Source organism: Falco rusticolus, chromosome 4, assembly GCF_015220075.1.
Source record: "Falco rusticolus isolate bFalRus1 chromosome 4, bFalRus1.pri, whole genome shotgun sequence".
Classification (NCBI taxonomy): Eukaryota; Metazoa; Chordata; class Aves; order Falconiformes; family Falconidae; genus Falco; species Falco rusticolus.
The window spans coordinates 48,300,583-48,318,535 of NC_051190.1; the positions used below are offsets into that span (position 1 = coordinate 48,300,583).

A 17,953-nucleotide genomic window follows, 5' to 3' on the forward strand; every position below is an offset into this window, starting at 1 on the left:
GGCATGGCCGAAGCGTGCTGCACACCTGAGCGTTGGGGAGGTGTAAAAGCCTTTGTACGGTGGCAATGGCTGAACGCTTCAGCCATGCCCTGGGCAAGAGCAAATTCCCCCAGCGTGGAAGAAAGGGTTAATTCTTCAACACATGCCCCTCTCCTAAATTTCTCGGTGTAATTTTCCAGTGGGAAGCATCATTGGATTGAAGGTGCCTCCAGCCCCTTCCGTTGTGACACAGCAGAGGAATTTTAAGCCTCCCCAGTAAGGGCTCTGGAGACCCCGCTCTGCCCCCCGGCTTGGTCTCCTCTCCCATGGAGGGCTCAGCTCAGCCATTATTAGCGACAAATTGGCTAAAGCCGAGTTGGACATACCGTCATCACGTATCCACGGCTGCCTAATTGTCCTTCTTGCTCCCAAATGCAGATGCTTGGGGGTTGAAAAATTCCGGTTTGGTGGAAAAACTTTTTTAACTGGCGCATCTGCCGAATGTGACGGAAAGGCATTCTTCTGAGGAGCATCACAGCAGCTTCACTGACAAGCAAAGGGAAAAGGATTCCACCCTCTTTGGCTTGCAGAAAGCTTTCAGTTTTTACAAAAACTTTAAAAATGAGCAACTCCAAGAACAAAGCCACATCAAAGCCCGTTGCTGTGGCTGTGAAAGCATTGGCAACAGAAAGACATTTTTCTTATCATACTTGACTATTCAGTCAGACTTGTTCCATCCAAGTCTAGATAAACATGGAAGTTTGTTTTTATGGAAAAAAACAAATCCTCCAACCCTAACCAAATAGCAGAGTGTCCCCTGAGGTCTTTCTGTCATTCTGTTTAATAACACTTGGTGTTGTAGCACTTGTCTCTTCTTCTCCAGTTACCATGGGTGACTTGAAACAAACCTTGCCGGCTTTTAGATGTGGATGTCACTGAACTTTGCGACGTGTGGTTTTAAATTTTATAGGGGGTGATGGCATTCATTAGTTCCTTGGTTCGGCCGTTCGAGCAGCGCTTGGCCACAGACTGAGGGGTGCTGTAAGAAGGAGGCTGTGTTTTCAAAACAAGCCCAAGAGTAAATTGCAGGGCTACGATGTCCCTTCCATTGACTGGCTTTCACTGAGCGGTTTCAACGCTGATACTTCTCCAGGGGAAACTCCAAATACCATTATTATGGGATCCGTCTCAAGCCGGAGTCTCCGCTGAACCGTCTGCAGGAGGATACCCAGTACATGGCAATGAGGCAGCAGCCCATCCACCAGAAGCAGAGGTAGGTGGTCCCAGTGCCCTGCAGCTCGCTGCGTGCCCCCAGCCCTGCCGTGGGCAAAGGTCCTGTCCCAAGGGATGCAGCAGGCCACGTCTTGGGATCAGGCTTCGCTTGGCAGCAAAGGGAACGTGTTGGGACAGCTCAGCCCCGAGTGTGGCTGAAGTGCCAGCGCTGAGCTGTGGGAGACGGGGCTGCAAGTTGCTGGCTGCTCTGAGTAGTGGAGGAGCCCGGGAGTAATTCTGGTGGGTGCCCATCGTGGAAACGTTCAAGGCCAGGTTGGACGGGGCTCTGAGCCGCCTGACCTCGTTGAAGATGTCCTTGCTTATGGCAGGGGGGTTGGACTAGGTGACCTTTAAAGGTCCTTTCCAACCCAAACCATTCTATGATTCTATGAAAATGGCATTTATCTGCCTACTCTGTTTGCCAGTGGCGTGATTCAGCCCACAGCGACGGAGAATGCCCCAGCACGTGCCACTTCTCATGGCATCACTGTGACCGAGCCTTCGTAAGACCTCAGCCGCAGAGTTGGTTGTGCCAAATCAGTGTAAAGGACTTGGGGGGTTGTGTTGTTTTCGGGCAGATTTGGGGTTTTGGGTTTTTTGGGGTTTTTTTATGCAAAAGTGCAAGTTAAATAGTGCTGTGGCTGGTCTTGTGTCTGAGTAATTTTGAATATAAAACAATGTACAAAGGAATTTGGAATGGTCTCCTGGAAGCATGGACACTTCTGGTTCTTGCTGGAGGGAAGAAGGAGCAGAGGAATTTATTTCTTCAGCTCCCAAACAGAAAGTAAAAGCAAAATTCAGCTCCTGAGACACAACCTGTGCTCTGGCACCCACTTCAGCTCTGCTTCTCATTTTCTTTTTCTTTTTTTTGGTGTCACCTTGGGCAAACTTCTTAACCCCTTTAATTCTGTCTTGGGGAGTGCTTTTCAAAAGGAGGTTCTGATTTTCCCCCCTCCATATGAGTAAGTGATATAAATGCTCAGCCCTCACGATGCTGGCCTTGAACGTAGCCTCACGTAGTGCACAACGAACACGAGAGTCTGCATCACTGCGTCGCATATAATGAGAACGTGTTTGCTCGTGCCTGTGTCAATCCCAAGCCATGCTCTAAATTTAGGTATAGACCAGCACAGAAGATGGATGGCATGGCAGAGAGCGGGTCCAACAGTAACCCGCACACGACGCCGGAGCAGTCGGTTGCTGCTCAAAGTCAACATCATCAGCAGTTCATAGGTGAGGAGACAGCTTTAACGTATTAGATACCGCACGCCCCGGCTTAGAGCTGTAAGGGGAAGGAAGGTCTTGTCCAGCAAGCCCTGGCTGTCCTGCATTTGTTTGCTTTTCTAATAAATCTAGAGTATTATATATTATCCATTATAGTATACGTTCTAATAAGCTTTTGTAAAGTCACACTTGCTAAGTTTATTTCCCAACTCCTTTACCCAAGGAAGGCTTTTTTCTTATGCCGTCAGGTCTGTTGGTTCCTTTTAGTATATTTTTATCTGTCTGGTTTTATCCAAATGGGGTGGAAGGAGCAAAGCTCCAGAAGAGCGGTGCTAAGGCAGGCAGCCAGAGGGAGAAGGGCAGTTCTTTTCATTGCAAAGGCTGCAGTACGTATCTGATTGGAGACGATCCGTGTGGACCTGCTCCTTGTGAGAAGACAAGCCCTCTGGCTTTGCTGGTCCTGGATCTGAATGTCTCCACCACCTCCAGTAGAGAGAGCAAATCCCGGCCAGCTCTGAAATACAATTGCTCCTGATACTCTGCTGCCCAATTATATTTCCCATTGTACCAGAGAGGCATTTTTCAGGTTCGGAGAAAATCTAATGGGAAGCACGGTAGATGAGGACAATATATTCTTGTTTCTGTTATTACAGAGAGAAAGAAAACATTTTCCTTTCCACACGGAATAAATGGGCTGCAGTTGTTTGCTTTTTGCCCAGTATAACAGCACGAACCAGGGACAGTACTGGATTATTGGTCTTACTTCTCCTGTTGCATCCCGATGGAAACACGAAAGATAGCCATCAGCGACAGCAGCACCTTGTACTCGTCTGCAGTCCGGCATAACCAAGTGTTCCTAATTCTCACCATGTTTCCCGACCTTTTTTTTCCTCTAGATGTAACCCATGCCTTTCCCAAGTTCCCAGCCCCTGATCTAGGTAACGTCCTCTTACAAGAAGGGTTCACCTTGAACGATGTGAAAACTCTGCAGCTTCTTTACAGGCGGCACTGTGAGGTGATTATTTGGAGTATTTTAATTGATTTATTAATTGATGTGGGACATAATTCATGTGCTCATCTCATATCCTGCGCTTAGAAAAAGCTGGAATATAATAGGAAATGCTTGATTTGCTGCGTATTACAACTCAAATATTGTGCTTTATGTTATGTTTTCATTGTGTGACTTGTTTTATGTTATGTTCATTATCGAAACAATGCCCTTTCCTTTATTTTTCTTGTAAATTATTTAATCTAAGTGGCAGCACATGAAATTTATGCTTACACTGTGTGAGAGGATGCTAGCGGAGCAGCTAATGAATTGTGTTCTTTGTTAGGCAACTTTGGATGTTGTAATGAATCTTCAGTTTCATTATATTGAGAAACTGTGGCAATCCTTCTGGAGTCCTAAAACACCATCTAGTGATGGCTCTGCTGCCCTGCCATCCAGGTACGCTGTTGTGCTCTGATTATTTCCGAATGCTCCATTTTCTGGTGGTGGTTTTTTTATTTTTAAAATGCATGAAGTGTTTTCAGCTTCATTAGGCATTTTGAGGGCTTTGTAGGACCTGAAAGTATTTACTTCCCTGTAGAATCATTACAAAGAGTGTCAGGAGTATTTAATGACATAATGACCACAGAAAGTTCAGACCTCCAAGGGAGGCATCTGCTCTGGTTCTGTACATCTGCCTGCCTTATACCTCCTGTCAACAGTGCTCATCCCAAATGCAAAGATGGATGAGAACGGGATGCTGCTTTCATAAATGGTCATCAGGAGCAGGCAGGAACGATTCCGTGCCGTGAGGTATCGGTCTCAAGTGATGTCTCAGGCTCTGAGGTTTTAGTGACGTGCAACGCTACAGGCCTGGGGAAGAGGGGCTGGGAAGCTGCCTGGTGGCAAAGGACCTGGGGGTGCTGGTTGACAGCCAGCTGAACATGTGCCCAGGTGGCCAACAGCATCCTGGCTTGTGTCTGAAGGGCCATGGCCAGCGGGACTGGGGCAGTGATAGTCCCACTGTGCTCAGCACTGGTGGGGATGCACCTTGAATCCTGGCTTCAGTCTGGAGCCTCCCGTGATGAGACAGACCCGGAGGGGCTGGAGCGTGTCCAGAGCTGGGGAAGGGGCTGGGGCACCAGTCTGACAGGGAGCAGCTGGGGGAACTGGGGGTGCTCAGCCTGGAGAAAAGGAGGCTCAGGGGGAACCTCCTCGCTCTCTGCAGCTCCCTGAAAGGAGGCTGTGGGCAGGGGGGGTCCATCTCTTCTCCCAAGTAACAAGTGACAGGACAAGAGGAAACAGCCTCACCTTGCGCCAGGGGATGTTTAGGCTGGATATTGGGAAGAACTTCCTCACCAAAAGGATTGTCAAGCACTGGAACAGGCTGCACTGGGAAGTGGTTGAGTCCCCATCCCTGCGGGTATTTAAAAGACGTGTGGACGTGGTGCTTAGGGCCATGGTTTAGTGGTGGCCTTGGCAGTGCTGGGTCTACAGTTGGACTTGATGATCTTAAGGGTCTTTTCCAGCCTAAGTGATTCTCTGGTTCTATCACATCTGGGCTAACTCACTTCTTGGCTGGTGACCCAGATCTTTTAACTGCCTCGTTTGAGGCAGGTAGTGGGAAACAAAGCTCCTCACATCTTTGTACTCCTGCCTGACTTGTTGCCTTTTCTTCATCCTTTATGTGTTGGTAGTCTGCTGCCAAGGGAATGGAAGTAAGTGAAAACAGAGAAAATGGAGAAGGCAAAGGTTTCTTCTTAAAATTTATATTAAAAGTCTGTATTGTCCACTTCTACTGATAAGATAAGGACTTCCAGTGCGGTCATTTTATATTCAGAAGAAAAACAGTAAAAGTTTGAGTATATAAGCAAATACCCCATACATATCTATAGAATTACGGCCCTGTTGTCCTCAGTAGATGCTACCCAACGGATATTTTCCCATTCCCACAAAGAATCACTGTAGCTGTGTTTGATTGTTTCAGAATCTTTTACTTGAGGGTATATCCTCAAGGCATATTGCAGCACCAGAGAGCTGTGCCAGGTGCAAAGAGGCTCACTTGGATGCTGGAGGCAGCGTTTCTGCTGGGCTGAGTCTAAACCAGCCTGTCTTTTCAAGGCTGTGTGCTCTGGTACCACTAAAGCAGTACCGCTGCTAATAATCAAGACAGGTAAATAAAGCACTCCCTCCCCCTGCTTTATAGATGTACAAATATAAAACCAGAATATTATCAAAGTGGCAAACTGCAAGCATGATAAAATGCAGAATATGCTTCCACTTAACAGAAGGTTTAGGTACTTGATGGCCAGTTTCTCCATGTGAGTATACCTGTGGAGTTCCCTTAGTAAAACTGCTCAGGCAGGGGCTATAAGTACCTCCTTATAGTATGTCCAGGGCTTGGCTTTAATGATCCAACGCGTGGGCAAAGGCCCTTCCAAATGGCCAGTTCCCAGCGTAGTGTCTGAGCAGCTCGGCTTTGATGCTCTGGCAGTGCATTAGGGCTTCAGTCCTCCCTGCTTGCTCTTTAACCAAATATCTTATGCCTTAATCATGCGGGGAAAGCTTCCATACCTCTATAAAGTGAAAACAATGCAGGCTTGATTGACCTCATTCAGTTAGAGACAGTAGCTCTGTTCTCATCAAAACACCACATCTTTTCCCTTCTGAAAGCCTTCAGCATCTCCAGGTGTTAAACACCTTGAAACCATTTGTAGTATTTGTTAATACCAGCTAATCTGCTCAAACATGAGCTGCAAACTTTTTTTTTGTCCTCCACTGCTGCAGCTGCTGAGGTTTAGAACAGAGGGGAGAGCAGAGAGGCGTGAAGGTTTTGGAAACAGCTGCATCTGTGAGGAGGAACCAGCTAAGCCCTTGCTTGCTGAAATAAGTGCACAATTCGCACGTACGTGTGAAGACAAGTGTGCGAAGGGCTGAGGATGGAAGAAGCAAAGGCAGGCAGGGCAGGTGCTGGGAGGTGCGGGTGTGAGGGAAAACTGTGATCAGAGCTCTGACCTCGTGGATGGAGAGGTGCTTGCAGAATCAGATGAGATTTGTACAAACTCAAAGGTTTCCTTTTGAAAGCAACATGAATGGGCTTTTTTCTGATGAAAACTGGGGCTAGAAATCAAGAAGAGGAGTGAATGCACTGAATGCAAACCTGCTGCTTACACTGCCTCCCTACCCCCCCGGCAGCGAAGAAGAACATGAAGGGATCCTCCCAAAAGACAAGCTGATCACTCTGTGCAAATACGAACCCATCCTCAAATGGATGAGAAGCTGTGATCACATCTTGTACCAGGCCCTGGTGGAGATTCTCATCCCAGACGTGCTCAGACCGGTGCCCAGTGAGTATCCTGCAGCGTGCTCGGGAAGGCACGGGTGGTCCTGACTCCTGCTCCATCCTGCTCCACGCTGGGCTGAGTCATGGGATGCCGTGTCTGACAAACAGCGGTCCGTGGCTCACCCGGTCTGGCTACCACTTGTCACAAAGATTTCCATTGTAAAACCTGATTTAGAGGTTTTTGTTTTGAATACAAGCTAAAATATTATGGCAACGGCAATATTCCTGCTGCAGCATTGCTCTCTGTCGACAGTGCTTTGTGGCCCCTGGAAATTCCCATGCCTTTTAAAATTTGGTTTATTGCATATCACATCTCCTGACTTTGGCTAGGAGTCGAGGTAAATGCATAGGCTTGATGCACAAGTAAGCACAAACTAATCCTGGTGAGGTGTTTCCTTGGAGATAGTATCTTTGTTTACGTAGGACCATCCTGTCCCCTGCCACACCTCCTGGAAATTAGGGGTCAACTTTCATTTGGGAGGTTAGTGTGGGATATTGAAGGGTTTCTCTCTGATTTGGCTCCTCAGTGAAGCGCATGTGTTGGTCTCACCGAGGTCTCAGCTCAACCCTTGACCGGGCTGAGCAGTACTGGAAAGCCATGTCCCTCTGAGCTGCTCTGGTCAGTCTACGGTGCTGGGGCTGGTGTGTCTGTAAAGAGCACACATCAACATTTGGAAAACGCTCAGAAGGACCATGAATAAGAAAAGGATAAGAAAGAATAAGAAAATAAGAATAAAAGTTTGAGTAACAACATTAGAGAATAAGAACAATTGGAGTGCACCTCGGGAGCCAGCTGGTTTCGTGGATGCTAAACCCAGATCACAGCTAACCCGACAAGAGGCTGTGCCTCCGCAGCAGCCCTCAGCTAGAAAGTGGTCTCCAAAGATGGTGCAGAGCCTTTCTAACGCCGTAGACTTCTTTGCAGGCACGCTTACACAGGCGATTCGTAATTTTGCCAAGAGTTTGGAAGGCTGGCTGATGAACGCAATGAGTGAATTTCCCCCCGAGATTGTCCAGACCAAGGTAAGCGGAGGGAGGGTGTTGCAGGTCGGGGAGATGCACTGAGTGCATGTGTGTGCCTGTTACAGCTTTCCACAGCAACTGGAAATCACTCCTAGGGTTTGGCCACCTGTACCTCAGACTAGCACAGTATTATGAACCAAAATCAGCAAGGAGTGGGAGGACAGGTAGGGCAGTTCCCTTGTCCCAGCAGCTGATGACCCCTTGTCCATTAGAACCATTCCTGCATCCTGCAATTGCACTTAAAGCTTTGTGGAAGAAAATCTCTGCACTGGAATGAGGCTGTCCTAGAAAGCACGGGACGCCTCAGGGACTGAACGGCCTTGCAGGGGCTGAACCCAACGCCATCCTACTCCTGCTCTCCTAAAGCTTGCAGCCTGTTCTCACCTTGCTGGTCTCTGCTGGAAGCAAGAGTGTGGAAACTTGTTAGTTTAAAGGGAAAGAAATGCAGAGGCTGGTTTGCAAGATGCTATAGGGCTGTTTTGCAGGATGCAACAGATGCTGCAAAAGTGCAGCTCGGGAGCGCTGGTGTGTGCTTTGGAGAGCAGCGCGGGTGGGACGGTGCGGGTTACCCCAGCCGATGTGCGCCATGTGCTTGAGCTCAGCGTTGAGGAGAGGTTGCCGTCCCAGCATCCTGCTCGCGCTGCCCTGCGTGCTGTGTTGCAGGTCGGGGTAGTGAGTGCCTTTGCCCAGACGTTACGGAGATACACGTCCCTGAACCACCTGGCTCAGGCCGCCCGTGCAGTGCTGCAGAACACTTCCCAGATCAACCAGATGCTCAGCGATCTCAATCGGGTCGACTTCGCCAACGTGCAGGTAACTCACAGTGTCTTTTCCTAGGTTGTGTTGTCCAGAACTAGGACTCGATACTGTCTGCTGGTAACCAGTGTCGTATTTCCCAGAATAAAAAGGGATTAAATGAACAATTCAATGGTTTTAGTGTTACTTTCCCAGGTAAGTTTGCCATCTCACTGTGAATAGCGGAGAAGGCACTAAGGACCTTCTGTAAGAAGTAGTGCTACCAACAGTAATATAGTTCCAATGTTAATAATGTCCTGTGGTCTGGACGGATCGGAGGAGACATGGTTCAGAGATGGTTTGGAGTCCTTGTCTGCTAGAAATGAAGTTGAATTCCTGGGTTGGGATGCAACAACCACGCAGGCTTGGCGTGAGTAACTGTCAACCCTTCTTCCCGAGCAGGAGCAAGCCTCATGGGTGTGCCAGTGCGAGGAAAGCGTGGTGCAGAAGCTGGAGCAGGATTTCAAGCTCACCCTGCAGCAGCAGAGTTCTCTGGACCAGTGGGCCAGTTGGCTGGATAATGTTGTTACCCAAGTGCTGAAGCATCACGAGGGCAGTCCCAGCTTCCCCAAGGCAGCCAGGCAATTCCTGCTGAAATGGTCTTTCTATAGGTACGTTTTCTTTCTTGTTTTGGAGGTATTTCTGCGTCGGGCTTAGGGCATGTAAATAGCTCCTTGAAAAGCCAAAGATAAGTTCTTTACTCCTGTGCAACTCCAGTTAACTGTTGCTCTGCCCTGGTCCAGAAGGGAGTGTTATGGAGTGTTATGTCTCCTGTATCCTTTTGGAATGGTGATAGGATGCTCTGTCAACTTTGATTCTTGGGTTAGGGTTAGAAACAGAGCACAGTGTCCCACAGTACCTTCAGGGTCAAGAACTCACATCAGCCGTGATGCAAGTGTAAAACTCAACCCAAATACTTTGTTTCCCGGCCATTTTCCAGCTCCATGGTGATCCGTGACCTCACCTTGCGCAGTGCTGCCAGCTTTGGCTCCTTCCACCTGATTCGCCTGCTCTATGACGAATACATGTTTTATCTGGTAGAGCATCGTGTTGCCCAGGCAACAGGGGAGACACCGATTGCTGTGATGGGAGAGGTGAGGATTGTTTATTCCCTAGAAACAAACCCCAGCTGAGCAGCGCTGAAAGAGGCACGGCTGGTTCACAGACCGCACTGTGTCCTGAACATGCTTTTATCACCATCTTTGCTGAAGGATCTGCTGGGTTGTTTTGAGTGCCTGGCACAAGGATCCAGCTCCTTGAGCATCTTCCATCGGGGCTCACTAATTCCTGAGCTGGTGGGTTTGGGGGCGGTTGAGCATTAGCTGGGCTTCGGAGGCCTGGGGCAGGGAGGAATGCTTACCTCCACAACCTGTGGGTACCAGCCCTGACCTGGGGGTTCTTGCCAGAGCAAAGTCCCATCAAACACAAAAAGTCAACCAAGCAAAAGAAGGTCCAAAAGTTTCTTTCCCTGCAACTTTCAGTGGTACCGTTCACTGAACTTCTTCAGGCCTCTGTGTGCTGCAGTTACGTGCGCGTCAGCCACTTTCTCTGTTTTTGACTTGAAGAGAAATGATGGGTGGTTTGGGTTGTTTGTGAGGGTTTGGGTTTTTTTTAAAACAAATGAGACAGTAAATCTGGTGCCTGCCTCATAGGCAGGTCCTGTCCTGCCTAGCTGAAGCCACATCCAGTTTTTCATGCTGAAATGCAGATTTAAAAGCCACTGATCAACCTCTGACAGCAATATAGAAACCACTGTTAGATTAAAACTGATCTCATTTGCCTCTTGAATCTCATGCTGTTTTCTTCCTTCCATGGAACTTATGCAGGGGAGCCAGACAAATCAACTGCATGCCTCGTGCTTTCCCTTCCCCTCCCATTAGCCCCATGCTGTTGCATCAGGTCAGCAGGGCTGTGAGGTCCTTCCCGCTCCCCCTGCAATATTTTATTGATGCTAAAGCAAAACCTGGCTGTGGGAAGCTTTCATCCTTCGGGTTTTGCCTTTCCTTCATTAAACGCTTGCAATATTTCTGTTCTCCAGGAGGAGGCTGATTCTCCCCAGCAAAACAGGATGAATTGTGTCCTTCCATTTCCATGGCTCACTTTATAACTCCTGCCCTCCTCAGTTCCTTCTGCTGCCCAACTCTGCATGACTTTTCAGCGTTGTTATAGCCATTAGTGTTTCAGACCTCGTCGTAGAGGACGACAACACATCTCCAGAGCCAAATATGTCCCCAGCTCTCTGGTTACGGTTGGCACTGTGGCCTTGCAAGCGAAAGGGCTGCGCTGACATGAATGCAAAGGCTTTGCAGAGAGTTGCAGAGAGGTAGAGTGATGGTAGAGTCCCACGAGAGGTGGAGAGCTGGCATGTCTGAGCAGTTGCCCGTGTTATAAACGATAACAATTAAAACAATTTTATTTGGGGTTCAATCAATTTAGGTTGAGAAACAAAAGCAAAACCAGCGCTGGGTGCGCGGAGAACTCGGTTCCACCACACGCACACCTGAGTCCTAACAGCAGCGTCTTTTATGCCCGGATCTCGACCAATCTCCTCTCGCCAGATGTTCGTCCCGCTCTTTCCCCACTGGGCCGTTAGCGTACGCCTTCTCCTCCTATTGGCTCTCCTGTGGCGCGCTTTTTCAAATCTCAAGGTCTTCGTCTCCTTCGGTGGGCCTTCCCTGGCGTGGTTTCTCTTTCTTTATCTCCTTTGGCGGCTTTTCCAAGCAGCCTCAGGGGACGGGGAAGCCATCACATTGTCTCAAAGGAGAACCACACGTGCCCACTCACCACAACTGCGATACAGGTCCCAGATTTACACAGGGTACAACAATTACACTTATCACAGTACATTCTATTTTTGACATGAATCATGACTGCGTTTATCACAATCCCCCCTTTTGTTTTTGTTTACCTTATTGATTCATGTCTTTAGTTTCCAATGCTCAAATCAAACAGGGACAAGTAACAACCCCCCAAATTATTAATCAAGTAAAACATTGAATTAAACAGGGATAAGTAACAACCCCCCAAATATTCCCAAGAGTATAACACTCACTTCGGTAACTCAATTACATACAACAATTGGTAAGATTAAATAGTTACCCTTTGTTATATTTTTAACTAGTTTGACAAACACATTTTTAGCAACTGTGGGAACTTCATATTTGACTCCCGTTTTCATCTCATGATAAAACAAGCTAGATAACAAACGATGTTTTTTATTTTCTCCTTTCTTTATCCATCCCTCTGTTTTCTTAATATAAAGTTGGAAGGATAAAGGATGTCCACACCTTCCCACAGGGTTCCAATCAGGACCCTTATCAAGAGAGGTCCGGTCAGGGTCATACTGCTCAGCGGTTGCAGCCCTCGGCAGACCTTGTCAGCTGCAGCACCAATTCCCTCCGGTCTTGCCCTCTCCAGTTTTATCAAGGTGTGCGACTCCCAACATAACAAACACCAACAGAGGTCCTGGAAAATTAGGGAAAAGCAGGTTCAATCAGCTACTAAAGATAACATCGGTTCTCTTGTACTTTAAATTTTTGTAAATTCAATTACCCTTTTACAGAAGTCAATATAAATTTCCCCAGCCGTTACTTCAAGTTCTTTTAAATTCAATTTTTACATTTTTAATAATAGGAACCCTGAAAGGTTCCCCTGTTGCTCCTACTACCAAAGCTGTATCTCTACTTGCTCAGCATCCCAAAGGGATGTGCCAAACTGTAGATCGTTCACCTCCGGTATCAACAAAAAAACCCCATTACTTTCTCCTCTTGGGGACCAATCTTTAAATTTATCAAGGGCTCAGATGTTGTTTTTGTCCCCAGAATGTAGAGCCCTGATACCCCTATTCATCTTCATTAAACATCTGTTTGTCCTTCATTCGTCTCCTCCAGTCCTTTTTGAAATGTCACCTCTGCTCATAATGGTAACATTTGGGCATTTTCCCCAGGAAATCCTCCATTTGTTGAGTTTCCCAGACTGCCGCTACAAACATTCTTGCTTTCTCTTTTTGTTTTTCCTCATCCCTCTGTACATACACTTTCTGAGCTTCCTTCAACAGTTCTTGTAATCCTCGTTCTTGCCAACTGTCTAACTTTTCCAGTTTCTTTCTTATATCCCTCCATGATCCAGCCACAAATTGGATTTTTAGGAATGCTTCTCCAACTGGAGAGGCTGAGTCTAGCCCCGAATACATTTGTAAAGTTTTCCTCAGTTTCTCTAACCAATCCACAGGAGACTCGTCCTTTTCCTGTTGTTCACTAAAAACCTTATTAGTATTCTGCCCCCTTGGGACTGCCTCCTTGATTCCTTGGATAATCAACTCTCTCAAATCTGACATATTTTGTCTATCACGGGCATTTGGGTTACTCCAGTTTGAGTTCTGGTTAGGCCATTTCTGTTCCCCAGGGGGGCCTTGTTGATACCTTCTTTCCCACATCTGTATCCCTGCCTGTCCAATCATAGACCTTTCTTCAGTTGTAAATAATATTCCTAAGATAGATTGCATTTCTTCCCAGGTATAGGTATTAGGACCTAGGAACTGGTCTAATCGTTCAGAGACTCCCAAAGGATCATCTAGTAGACAACCCATTTCTCTTTTAAAAGATCTCACATCTCCTGTATTCAAAGGTACCGATACAAATCCAATTCCTCCTATATCTGCTCCGTTGGTACCTCTCGGAGGGGAGCCAGAGCCACTGCTCCTTCTTTTTTATAAATTTCACCTCTCTCTTTCTGTACTGTTTTACTCCTTGTGTGACTACAAGGAGGAGAGAGTAGGGAAGTCGAAGGAACGGGGTCGGGAGGCAGTGGGGGAGCCAACGGAACGGGGTCAGGAGGCAGTGGGGGATGTATCCTCTCCTGACGGCCTTCCACGTCCTGCCTTAAATAAGGCGGGGGTAATGGCTCCCATGATGATGTGGTTGTTTTAGTTTCAATCTCTCATGCCTCCCTTTCCCTCTTTTATCTCAAAGGAAATAATGAAACCAATCTTCCCGTCTCCGACCCTCTCCACAGTGCAGCATATTCACTTTCTTCCTGACTAAAGGGCTCTTTATTATTCACATATAAATTTAATGTCTCACACATCCAGTCATCAAAACATCCAAATATTGGCCAATATACATAATCGGATTGAATTTCCTCTCTCGTCCACACATTCATACAGTAATGGACCATTTTTGTTTTAGTTTTTCCCTCTTGAGATGGCCAGTGACACCAATGCCTGAGCATTATTCCTAAAGCACTATTCAGGGGAATAATTTGTGGGCATTCCTTTTCTTCGTTTGTTTCCTCTTCAAATCTTGACTCCTGTTGGCCCATTGTATTAGGAATTTTGTGGCAATTCCTATAGCCCTTAGCAACCAAAAAGTGTCTCACAGGGGATCTGTCTCAAATCTGACGACCCCCTACGATACCCGGGAGTGTTACACCCTTGGTTACCGATACCAATGTCTACAGGGGGTTTTGGACCTATCACCCACCCGCGAATCCTAGGACTTTTACAGTGGCTTCCTATCGCCCATAGTTACCGGTAAGAGTGTCCTGCAGGGGGTGAACCCTTCACCCACCCACATACCCTATAGGAGTCGCGATCCCACCCACGAATCCTATAGGAACCGCTTTGGTCTTTCACTGGCCAGGTCCCTCGTGGGAGTTTGGAACCGCGGTTAGAAGACCTCCACACTCGCTTCAGAACTCGACTCCTGGCTCCGAACCTAGAATCCATTTCCAGAATTATGTTCCGTCTCAATCACACTCTTACACACAAGCAACCGATCCCACCCAACCGAACGGCTTCCCTTATACTCACGACTCCGTCGTCTTCGTTCGGATCTTCGTGCACCAGAATTACGGGTCCTTTCTACTGCAGTTTTTCCCTAGGATCTCCAATCCCTTTTGGTTATTGTTTCTCTTTTGTTTGTTGATCTCCGGAGACTGACCTAGACTGCTACTCTTGAGCCACAGTCTGTGGGGCACCCCTCGAAGAGTCACAGTCCAGGAAAGCACAGCAAGATCACGTCGGGGTCACCAAATTGTTATAAGCGATAACAATTAAAACAATTTTATTTGGAGTTGAATCAATTTAGGTTGAGAAACAATAAGCAAAACCAGCGCTGGGTGTGCGGAGAACTCAATTAGTTCCACCACACGCACACCTGAGTCCTAAAAGCGGCATCTTTTATGCCCGGATCTTGACCAATCTCCTCTCGCCGGATGTTCGTCCCGCTCTTTCCCCACTGGGCCGTTAGCGTACGCCTTCTCCTCCTATTGGCTCTCCTGTGGCGCGCTTTTTCAAATCTCAAGGTCTTTGTCCTTGAATCATGACTGCGTTTATCACACCCGACAGATGCAGAGGGCTGGAGAAAAGGCACCATCCTTCGGTCTGTGGCAGTGCTTGGTCGTGACTTGGGAGATGGAAAAATTTCTCCCTTTGTTCCAGAGCTCGGTCCTGCCCTGGATTGTTGCGTGTGGTGTTTGCCCAGAGGTTTATATGACAGTGACACACTTTTCCCCCAAAACATGTGGTTGGTTTTGCTTTCTGCTCTTCACCACTGGCACTGCTGGTGCTTGTGGTTTCACCGGAGAGCTGAAGCTGCTTGTTAGCAATTAATTAATTAAGCAATTGTTAGAATTGCTTGGAAATAAATGCCAACTTGCAGGTCTGGCACTTTGGATCTTCAGTAAGCTTCACTTACCTTGTAACTCCTTTTTCTTTCAGTTCGGTGACCTCACATCCCTGTCCCCAACACTGCTGGACAAAGGTACCTCCTTTCCCTCAGGGGAAGTCCTTCTGGGTCAGGGTTGAATCCTTGGGGGAGGGGGAACCTTGTGCTGGCTCTTCCACCCTGCTCTGTTGGGAAAAAAAACCTTTTCCCCTCCAGTCGCCACTCTCATGCCGAGACCTGTCCTTTGCAGATGACATTAGTGACCTGGGCAGCGAGGTGGACACGGACGCCCGGCACATGGGGGAACCGCTGGTAAAACGGGAGCGCAGCGACCCTGGCTACTCGCTGCAGGAGATCTGAAACGGGGACTCGGCTTTTCTCCAGCTGGATGAAGACATCCGGAGCCAGGTTTGGCGGTCACAAGCCTGAGTCTCCCCGTATCTGCGTCATTAGTGCCTCTTAGTTTCTCTTTATGTTTACTTGTGTGTGGGGATGAGCTCTGGGGGTGAGCCCGGGCGGGCAGTGGGACGGGGCTGGTTTGGCCACTTGCTTTCTTCCAGCGTGGCTGCTGGCCGGAGGGAGAAGGTCCAAAGTTGCTTCTGAGCGATGGGAGCCTCCACGGTCAGCAGTGGATCAGACGTGCCTGTCTGGGAGAGGCTGTCCTCCCCAGCCCGAGCGAGGCGGGCAAACAAGGCTTTCTCTTTCAGGGAAGGTGGTTTGGGTTTCTTCCCCACTTCTCAGACTTCACTGTGATACAAACTTGAACCAGTCAGTGCCCAAGAAGAAGGAAAAATACCTGACCCTTCTCCTCCAGCCTTTCAAGACAAGCTGTCCTGGCTCTGACTTTGCCAAATCACATGTTCCAGGAGCACAGGACGGTCTGTCTGTTGTATCCGCCTGGGGAGGGGGCTCCAGGCTGCACATCCATCGGGTCCCGGCGGAGCGGTGCACGTGCCTAACCTGGGACTGGCACATACATGCCCTGGGACTGGCACATACATGCCCTGGGACTACGGGACACACATTCCCACCTGCTCCCGTGTCTCCCCAGCTTGGCATTTCATCACTGATCCGCGAATGCTCCTGGGACGCTGCCAGGCCAGCTCAAGATACCAAAGGACTCCGAGGAAGCAGCAGCCGGTCACAAAGTGTGTTCATTGCCCCCTGCGCTCCGATGCCCATGGGCAATCCCACGGGCAGTCCCCATCCTCGCCAGGGTACCTGGGCAGAGGGGAACTGGTCCCATGTCCTGGGTTTTGTAAAATTCTCGCTTGATGTCCTTCTAAAATGTGGAAGGTAGGGTGCAGCTGCCCGCGGGGCTGCGTCCGGAGCATGGGCGACGGTGTGCGACTGCAGTGCCTTAGGGTGGGCCAGCGTGCCTGCTTCCCCCCGCTCCGGGCGAGCCGGCGAGCTCGGGCGCTGATGGAACAGCCCGTCCCGTGTAGCAGCGGGGGACTGTCACGGCCCTGGGTACCCCCGATGCCACGGTGGCATTTCCCCTTGCTGTGTCGCTTCGCCTTCTCCTGCGGCATCGTTGCAGCGGTGGCTCCTGTGGGGCTGAGCTGGAGGAGCTTCTGCCTCGGCGGGGCTTTGTTCTCCCCTTCCCTGTCCTGTGGGGTGTGGGCTGATGGGGGCTACAGGGCAGAGGAGGGGGGTGGAATCTGTTGTCAAGCCAAACTGCAAAAGCAAAGCCCCGGGGCAAATCTTTCTGTGAATAAAGGCCGTGTCATAAATAGCTTTTATTATTATTATTATTATTTCTAATGATACAGTATTTGATGTGAGCTTTCCAGGGGTCTCGTGTACATTTGCATATCAGAGTATATTCTATCCAAATATATTATTTACTCATTCCGAATGGTACTAAGGTAGCTGTGACACTTTAAAAAATATTGCTAATGGAAAGTAAAAAGAAAGTGTGTATAGTGACACATCTTTCCCTCTTACTGTCCTGTGCTTGTTGTCTGTCAGGGTGATGTTTGTAAATGTCTCATATTGAAGTAGCAGGAGACAAGTGAGAAAGCCGGATTTATCTGTAAATAACGACAAAGAATACTCCTTGGGTCAGAGTCCACCCTTCAGATCCTGCTAATGAGATAAGATGGTCTAAAAAACCAACTGAGCAACCAAGTCTTAAACTCCCCTGCTCCCACTGAGTGTGATATTAACTTCAGCTGGTGCATTGGCTCTTCTTTGCAGCCGCTACCAACCGGACCCAGCCACCTTCTGCTCACCATGGATGTGCAAATGAGATGCTCTGGAGCTCTGCAGCGCTGTGCAAGGAGTCTGGATAACCACCTAAACCCAATATGCACAAAATTCCCAGCTAAACCTGAATAGCAATAAACATGTATCAAATGCTCAGGCCTGTACAATAATTGTTGTGGTCCCATTTCTTCTTTAATCACGGAAAGGGGATGTTGGGCAGATGCTGCAAGGCTGCAGCGGCAGGGGGAGATGCAGGATCTGCCCAGGACACTCTAATTAAAGCAGTTTTGGCCAGGGATCCAGCGCCTGCAGGAAGGCAGATGCACCATGCAAGCGGCTGGTTCGTGGGGGCAGCATGCCCATTACCCCAGAGTTCACGGGGCAGGGAAGGGGCTGAAGGATCAGGCTGCTGCTAAGCACGGGGCCGTAAGAAGCATTTTCTAATTCCACTTCCAG

At 48.5% G+C, this 17,953-nt stretch overlaps 1 protein-coding gene across 8 annotated transcripts in view; it reads left to right on the forward strand.

The window, feature by feature from the left end:
- RFX2 (regulatory factor X2) overlaps positions 1-17,667 on the forward strand; it is a 63,988-nt gene extending 46,321 nt beyond the window's left edge. For 7 of the 8 annotated variants that reach the window (XM_037383005.1, XM_037383006.1, XM_037383009.1 and 4 more), the window contains 11 exons: positions 1,133-1,252; positions 2,369-2,484; positions 3,372-3,490; positions 3,810-3,922; positions 6,659-6,810; positions 7,732-7,829; positions 8,493-8,642; positions 9,027-9,235; positions 9,565-9,718; positions 15,343-15,385; positions 15,540-17,667. In XM_037383005.1, coding sequence (XP_037238902.1) covers positions 1,133-1,252; positions 2,369-2,484; positions 3,372-3,490; positions 3,810-3,922; positions 6,659-6,810; positions 7,732-7,829; positions 8,493-8,642; positions 9,027-9,235; positions 9,565-9,718; positions 15,343-15,385; positions 15,540-15,649 — 1,384 coding nt within the window. In that variant the 3' untranslated portion in view covers positions 15,650-17,667. The remainder of the gene's footprint in view (positions 1-1,132; positions 1,253-2,368; positions 2,485-3,371; positions 3,491-3,809; positions 3,923-6,658; positions 6,811-7,731; positions 7,830-8,492; positions 8,643-9,026; positions 9,236-9,564; positions 9,719-15,342; positions 15,386-15,539) is intronic. The other variant, XM_037383004.1, reaches the window with a different exon arrangement.
- The last annotated feature ends 286 nt before the right edge of the window (positions 17,668-17,953 follow it).